This window comes from Folsomia candida, unplaced genomic scaffold, assembly GCF_002217175.1.
Source record: "Folsomia candida strain VU population unplaced genomic scaffold, ASM221717v1 Fcan01_Sc004, whole genome shotgun sequence".
NCBI classification, from domain to species: Eukaryota; Metazoa; Arthropoda; class Collembola; order Entomobryomorpha; family Isotomidae; genus Folsomia; species Folsomia candida.
The window spans coordinates 2,429,771-2,438,095 of NW_019091196.1; the positions used below are offsets into that span (position 1 = coordinate 2,429,771).

The 8,325-nt window shown below is 32.9% G+C and overlaps 1 protein-coding gene across 1 annotated transcript; it reads left to right on the forward strand.

Moving 5' to 3' along the window:
* The first annotated feature begins 502 nt into the window (after positions 1 to 502).
* LOC110848869 lies at positions 503 to 7,713 on the forward strand. The gene is made up of 5 exons (XM_022096207.2): positions 503 to 1,122; positions 1,207 to 1,306; positions 2,877 to 3,064; positions 6,811 to 6,861; positions 6,940 to 7,713. Exons 1-5 carry the CDS (start codon positions 1,036 to 1,038, stop codon positions 7,066 to 7,068), a joined length of 555 nt encoding a protein of 184 aa, XP_021951899.1. The 5' UTR covers positions 503 to 1,035; the 3' UTR covers positions 7,069 to 7,713.
* The last annotated feature ends 612 nt before the right edge of the window (positions 7,714 to 8,325 follow it).

Below are 8,325 nucleotides of genomic sequence, written 5' to 3' on the forward strand. Positions count from 1 at the left end.
AAAATCTAAAAACGTATCCGTTATTTAACTATACATTATATACATATATACATAAGTTATTTAACCCTATTCCCTTTTCCTACTCATTCTAATCAACGGTTTTTAATAATTAATTCCAGCATGAAATTTTTCATAATGTATCTCAAATTCTTACATGCAAGGTTTCATGTAAAAACTTATTCCAAAATTTTCTTAAAATGCTTAAAAAAATCTGGAAACATATCATCCACCACACGTTATACTAACCTTTTTCCTACTCAATTCTATGTAACGACCACCACCACCACCGTCTCCGGTAACAAACCAAGACAATTTCTCTGTATGCATTAGACAAACAATCCCCTTAACCATGGCATGGAACACAATGCTAAAAAACACATTGCCTTTCCATGCAATACAACATAATTCCCAATCCACCTGGTAAAATAAATGCATACATACCATGTAACCGTATAACTTGGCATCATCGCCATGCATCACGGCTAACAGAATTTGGTTGTATGTATTTTATGTTGTGTAAACTTTCCATGTTTTGTAAACGAGAAAAGTTCTTGGTAAATAAAAAGTGCGGCTGGCTGGATACCTGTTTTCAGGTGTGTCACATACTAAATACGACGATCGTTAGTTTCAATTTTTAATTTTTTTTTCTAAACAACTTGACAGTTGACACAAAATCCTAGCTAGATGTGAACGTATCTGCATACTAAATTTATTTGTTGAACTATCCTAATAACAAAAGTGGCGTTAAAGTTGGTGGAAAAAAGTAAAATTCCTTGACATTGTCAACAATTGAACAAAATTTAATATTACCAAATTTGAAAGTTGAAATATCCACAAATTTTCAAAATTTGGGTTTCCTCTGGCAAAATCTGTGCGACAAAATTCGTTATTAAAATTATTTAAATAATCGAAAGTGGCGTTAAAGTTGGTCGGAAAACATAAACAATTTTTTGACATTTTGGAAAAAAGGGGAAACACCAAATTTTCTGGAAACAATTAAAAAATTTGACATCATAATTTCCAAAATTTGCCACAATGGTTATTCTAAGTTCGTTTTGGACACCGTGTTTTTATTACAATGATATTTACAAGTCCGTCAAGCCGATCGCGTTTTATACAGCGGTGAGTTTTTGGCATGAATTAATGATTTTTTTAAAAATTGTGATGATAATTACCCAGCGATAATTGCATAATTAATTTTTTTAGATGGCTTCCGTGATTTCGATCGTTTACTCGATTTACGTCATGTCCGGGGGAGAAAGTTCGAGTCCTTACATGCCATATTTTGAGACGGATAGATCTCTTTGTAAGTCTGAATTTTAATAAATTTTCAGAAGTGTAAACTGGTTAAATAAATTTGCAAATAATTTCGCAAAAATGTTTCCACAAAATACTAACTTTAAATACTTTAGCAGAGAATTGTTACCAATTTTTAGCAAAATAATATCAAGACTAAATTCCAAAGTTCTAAACTAAAGTTCTTTCATGGAGGTGAATTATTCTGAAACTTATGAACCTAATTCGTAATTTTGCAAAATTATATAAATAGGACACATTTATATAAAATTTGCAAATATGTTTGACTTCCACGTCGTGATAAATTTAAACCAAAATGCATATATGTAAATAATAAATAAGATATCTATTTTAGATGGAATTGTTGATTAAACAGTTTGCGAAAATTTTCACACATTTTTTTTCCAATTTCCACGTTAAAGAAACTTATCATATTTTCACACTTACTGATAAAAATATGTAAATATCTCACCATAAAATATTAAATTTAAATGCTTTATCAGGGAATTGTTGATAATTTTTTATCAAAACAATATTGAGACTGCTTTCGTCCACAAAGCTGAATAATTACAAACCTAGTGGGTAAATTTTGCAAAATTATATACCTAGTGCACAATTACATAGAGTTTGCAAAATATGGTAAACTTCCACGCCGTGTTACATTTATGTTGAAAAACAAATATTGAAAAACACTAAATAGATGCTCGGATAAGAATAAAGGAATTGGCTTGTGGATTTGTTGAGTAAATGCTTTGCAAAATTCGTACTAAATTTTTTTTTGAAGTTGTCCCAGTTTTTTTGTAATAATTTTCAAAAAACTCGTTATAATTCCATCTTTTTTAATAAATCCAAATCCAATTTCAAAATTCATTTGACAAAACACATTCTAAAACTATGCTATCTTACTTACTTAATCCGAAAATGAGTGAAGCTCATGCAGGTTCTGATCACTGTTAATTGTTAAAATCTGGTAGAGTCGCATCTGGTATTGACTTGGTAATAACTTCTTACCGGATTGGTGGTAGTTTTTGTTTCTAAGTGGTAAATTTTTTATTACTGTAATTTTACTATACGGTAATGCCTGGTATTACCGTGCCGGCGTTATTTACTCTAAGAAATCCAGTATCAAACTAATACCAAGCGGTATTCATAATTGACTCTGGTATCGATAATTACTAAATGTGTAGTAATAGCTCGGTAATAAAACTTTGCCATATTGGTAGCAAATTTTAACGGAACTGTATAACTTTAATACCAAGCGGTAACAACTTTAATACCGAGAAATCAATACCTGTGTGCCTATACCAGATTTCTAACCATGTAGAGTCACATAAATACATAATAAATATGTACTCCGGTCGGTAACGATTTAATACCAGTTTTCTAAATATTACAATTAGCCAAATTCTAGCCATCCAAATCTCTACCAAAGCGGTATCGATAAGTAATACCTTGTAGTAATACTTCAGAATTAAAGTTTTATCATATCGATAGCAAATTTTTACGGGCGGGTATAATTTTAATTCCAACCGGTAGCAACTTTAATACTTCGGTTGGTAATGATTTATTACCAATTTCAGCGACCCAAATCTACGGTGGATTTGCCATCTTGTTCTTTCTCTACTTCATCGGTGCGTCCTGGTTGATGATTCACGCGGTGCGAGTGGAAATCCGGGGTTGGATTTTGCCTTGGATCATCGCCATGTTTCTCGTCATCGTCCTCCAACTCTACTTCGGATTCCACTGGCTTTTCGACTACTACATTTACGTAAGTCCGACCGAAATTCATGTCCCGCTCAACTTTGTAAATTAGCAAACTTCACTTAAAAAAAACTTGTACAACAAATCACCTTAAAAAAAGTTTTCACAAATTATGAAGGAAAATCATGCTCAAAATTTACTAACTTCTATTTTGCAAAATGAACGTAATAGTTTAATGAAAACTGAAAAAAAATATTTAAAATTTGTCACGTCAAAGCGCCAATTTGAGGTTTTTGAGGTTCACATGTTTATCTTTATTAGTTGGTAAACAGATATGAATTGGGGAAATCTACTCTAATAAAGTGTTAGTATGATCCCTGGGTCCCTGGGTCCGTCTTCGCAATGCAAATTGCCCCATACAGTAGACAAAGAAGGAAGCGGAGCAACCACTGCATGCATGCACTGCACTGCATGAATAAATGAATACATGAACATGTACACCCCACATACATACACCACTCATCAATAGTGGTTATCATGATAAGTGATCGTGATAAACACTATTAATTAATTATTTTAGTTTGAGAAACTCTACCCACAGCGAGTGGCATGTCAATTCGAATGTATTTTTGACGCTGAATCCAACGCCGTCAATGGTTTTGACCTGCGAGGCCCCCGTGACCTCGCCGTGACCGTGGTGTCCAAATCTGGCTTATTCGTGATGTCGCATATCAATTCGAATGTATTTTTGACGCTGAATCCGAATCCGTCAATAGCTTGGCGTTAATTGTAGAAGTTAACGGGGTTTATGGAACTTAACGGGAGCGTGAAGCGTGGGAATTTAAATAGTTAGCTATGCAGTTACTCCCACGCGACGGGAATTTAAGTAATTAGCTATTCAACTACTCCCACAGGGGGGAATCAAATTTTACTGTGACCAGGTTAATTAAAATGCAGTATGACTTGGGCAAACCCTCAGTCTGATGTATGTATGTAGTATGACAAAGTCTCCACTGGGAATTATTTAAAATATAGTATGACGGATTTTTCGCTTTGGGCACACCCCCCACTGGAACTCTAGAACCCGGCCTTGGCCGGGCTATACGCTAGTAATTTAATAAGGGCGAATTCACGTAGATATTTGTAAACTGCAAAGTTTAATAAAAAAAATATTTAAAACTTGTCACATTAAAAATGTCAGTTCGAATATTTTTGCTTGCAAGCTGTGCAAATTTTACGAAATTAGGTAACTAAACTTTTACTAAGGTCAGCGATCAACCAATTTTTCGATTCTTGGATCTTCGACTGTCACATTTATGCAAGTCCGACAAAAAATTACGTCCCGTCTCTCTTCGTAAATTAGCAAACATAATTTTGTAAAAAAAACTTGTATAACAAATCATCTTTAAAAAAAGTTTACAAAAATTACGGAGGAAAATCACGTCTAAAATTTGTTAGATCATTATTTTTCAAAATAAATGATGAATTATTACTTGTCACTTTAAAAAGCCAGTTTGAATTTATTGCTTGATTACAAATATTGTCGATTGGATCAATAAACAGATCTGCGATGATAAACCAACAATTTAGTAAGAACGTCAAATTTAAAATTCATGTCGCGCCCATCTTTGAAAATTAACAAATTTTGCGTAAAAAATTTGTATCAATCTAGGTATAAAAAAAGTTTGCAAAAATTACGCAGGAAAATCAGCCTTAAAATTTAGTCTTTGAGGCAATTCACCCAGGCCTTTTGGTAACATTGTAAAATCCGTAAATTCTGTAAACCTTACGAACGTCGACAAATATTTCGAACGAAAAGCAACTTCCAAATTTTGATATACTTGCCCAGATCAAAGGGGTCTCTTTATTTTTGCAAAAGTTTATAATGATTCACGTGAAATGACTTGTAAGTTAATGATTTAGTGAAAAATGAAAAAAAAATATTTAAAATTTGTTAAGTTAAAACGCCAGTCTGAATTTTTTTTAGCTGGTTTTGTCGACTAATATGCAGATAGTCGGTTCACAGAATATACATTCCAAATAGAACACTTGGGTATTTGTAAACTGTGTAAATTTTCCAAAAACGTTTAAATAAATATCAGCGATCAACCAATTTTTTCTAAAATTCCCAGCGGAAATTAACTTACTCAAGATCATTGTCAAAATAATTTTTATAAATTTACAAAGTTTACAACTATACCTGTGAATACGGTCACAAAAAATCTATTCAAATAACATCACCACAATAAGACTGGGAAAAATTCAGGCTGGAGTTTTAGTGTAACAGTTTTAGAAACCTATAATTTTCTATTTTAACTGAAAAATCATTATTTTCACGTGGATGTTTTTCGCAAACTGTGTAAATTATAGTATGGTCGGTTAGGAAAGAAACCTTTGAAAAATGCCTGTAAAATCCGGAAAACTTAATTAATTCCAATGACACTTTTAAGGGTTAAGAACAAGGTCCTTATCGTTCAATTTTTTGCCTCATATGGTCCATAGACCCCCATCCTTCCTATCTGGCGAATTATTTGCCTCGCGGTCCCAAGAAGTGCTTTGCCACTCTTTCTCGCTACCACTTTTGAGGTGTGTGTCCAAATGTGACGGAATCTTACCAAGTTTTTGGGTGGTTTTGTTCGACGACTATATTCTCTCTTGCATAATGCCCAAAATCGTTCAATTAGTCTTGCCTGAGGGACGTAGGGAGCATATTCCTTTTTTGCAACAAAATCGATTTTTTTCGACCGCAGGTAATCCTGAACAACTTTTGAAGAATGACATGTTGCTGTGTCCGGTCAGAAAAGTACATTACAATTATTGATAAAGGGGATCAAGATCTTCTTTACACAATCGTTCAGATATCTCTCCGAGGTCATGGTGGCTGTGGTCACGAACGGCTTTGAGACGTCCCTCAATGAGTCCAATGCTTGCCCAATTATGGGCTTTGTGGGGAATTTTGACTTCGGCGTGTATTTGAAAAAACCTTTAAACGTTTTTTTATTAGTGCATGAGTAGTACTTCCTCGCAGGGACTTCATCTGGATCAATCGAGCACTTGGTCTCATCATCCATTACCAGAATCACGGGCATGTTTTGCTTGACTCGTTTTTCAACATTCTGCCGAGAGTTGGGCTTTGCTCTTTTTTGCTGACCTTGGTTGTACTTTGGTGCAGATGTCGCCTTATAGGATTTGACCCCCAACTTCGTAGGCTTAATAGCATGTAAACTTAATTTTGCTATTTTCAATTTGTAGCCCAAATTACCATCTGATATCCCAAGGTTATTTTTGTCTTCTTTCTGAACTCTACGTATCACTTTGGGGGTCGCTACACGAGCAGGACGATTTTTTAATTTTTTGAATTCAGCATTCCTGCTCTCCTCATACATATCTAAAACTCTGAAAATTGCACCATTATGAATTTTTTCTCTTTCGAAGTGGCTGTAAACCATCATCCGGACGCGCTCGCACACTTTTTCGTAGTAGTGGCAAATGTTTTTTGCGACTTGTTCTCGATTTTTTGTTCTCATTTTTGAACTGGTCGAGATATCGACTTCCGGTTTTCGGATTTGGGTAGTTAATCGCATGGACTAGAAAACTACCGCGTTTCAACTCAGTGGCAATTTTTCTTTCATACGAATAAATATATTTTTCAAAGGTTTCTTTCCTAACCGACCATACCTTAAAAAAATCTGTATTACAAGAAAACCTTAAACCTAATTTCTAAACTTTACTGCGTTACAAACATTCGCGTTAATTTTGTCACCATATTATTCAATAATTCAATGTCTTATTTATTTTTTGATTCCTAACTAGCTCGATCAAATCTTTGCCATGCTGTGTCTCTGGTTTTGGATGGCGTATAATGTAAGTATTTTTTAAACTTAATTATCATTATTTGCATAATTAAATACTTAATTGCTAATTAATTCTTGAATTATCTAGATTTACACCCTGCTCGCGATATATTCCGTGTACCAAATCCTCATGGAAAAACAAGCCCCCGCCGTGCAAGACTTTGGACCAGAATGTTACACAGAAAATACGCTATTTTACTGGGACGAAACCGTGTAAACTGCGTAAACGAGGAATATTTTATCCTAAAAAATGAGCAAAAAAATCACATGGCACAATTTTTAACAGACTTTCACAATTTACATTACATGACTTTTTTTAGAAATCTCATTTTGTACAAGGAAATTTCATTATTTCACATTTACTAATTAATTGTTATGTAGATTAGTATTTAGGTTTAATATGTGTGCCTAATTTTTATATATAATTTAGATTAATTAGTTAACTAATTGCTTAATTAATACAGAAAGTAGTGCAAAGATACCGGTGAAAATTGAACCAAAACTATATCAAAATTGTACTTTTACGTAAACAAAAATGAGTTAATTAACTTGAGAAAAATGTCCGTCCAGTAAAATCTTGAAATTTACGAATTTCAGATTTTCGTAGCACGTTATTTTTGAAAATCTTTTAATTATTAAAAGTTGTCAAAATTCTTACAAATTGTCAAAATATCAACAAAATTTAAAATGTTAGCGCCGAAAAAATAAAAAAGTAGTTTGTAATCAACTTGTAAACCTTTGAGGTTGTTCGTCTGGATCTGACTATCAAGCTTACAATAGTTAAAGGTAGTACAATAATTTTTATAAACTTTGTAAATTTTGAAATAACATTAAATAAAATAAAAAAATAATTCAAAATTCACTCAAAATAAAATTGGTTTATCTCTTTGTCCCGTTCGGTAATGAATAATCAAACTTTTACAAAATTTTACTCATACATATTTCGAAAGAAAATCAGCTCCAAAATTTTTGTAGACTTGTCCCGATCAAGGGCGTCTCTTTATTTTTTAACAGTTTGCAAAAATATTTTACAAAACGCTTGGATTTTACAAGCTTATCAAGGACTGCGTGAATTGCATCATACAGAGTTTCGTTATTTTGCAAAAGTTTGTAAAACATAGAAAGATCCGTGTGAAATGTGAGTCGTAATCATGAAATGATTTTAAAAAAAAACGTTAAAAATTTGTCACATTAAAACGCCAGTCTGGATTTGTCCAGTCCAAAAAGATTACAATAATCTTTCGGTTACATAAAAGTATCGTAGGCAAATAATTTTCATTATAATTACACATTTACAAATATGTATTCACGTGAAACCTGCTTAAAAAAATTATCACAAAATCCCAATTAGATTACCATAATAGGACTGGAAACAATTCAGACTGGAATTTTAGTGCCGAAGTTTTAAACCTATAAATTTCTGCATTTAAAACTGAATCATTTTTCAGGTGGATATTTGTAAATTGTAAGTCGC

Coding starts and splice junctions, on each gene's coding strand:
- LOC110848869 (XM_022096207.2), top strand. CDS start 1,036: ATGGTTATTCTAAGTTCGTTTTGGACACCGTGTTTTTATTACAATGAT. Junction 1,307..2,876: donor TGAGACGGATAGATCTCTTT/GTAAGTCTGAAT, acceptor TACCAATTTCAG/CGACCCAAATCTACGGTGGA. Junction 6,862..6,939: donor GGTTTTGGATGGCGTATAAT/GTAAGTATTTTT, acceptor TGAATTATCTAG/ATTTACACCCTGCTCGCGAT.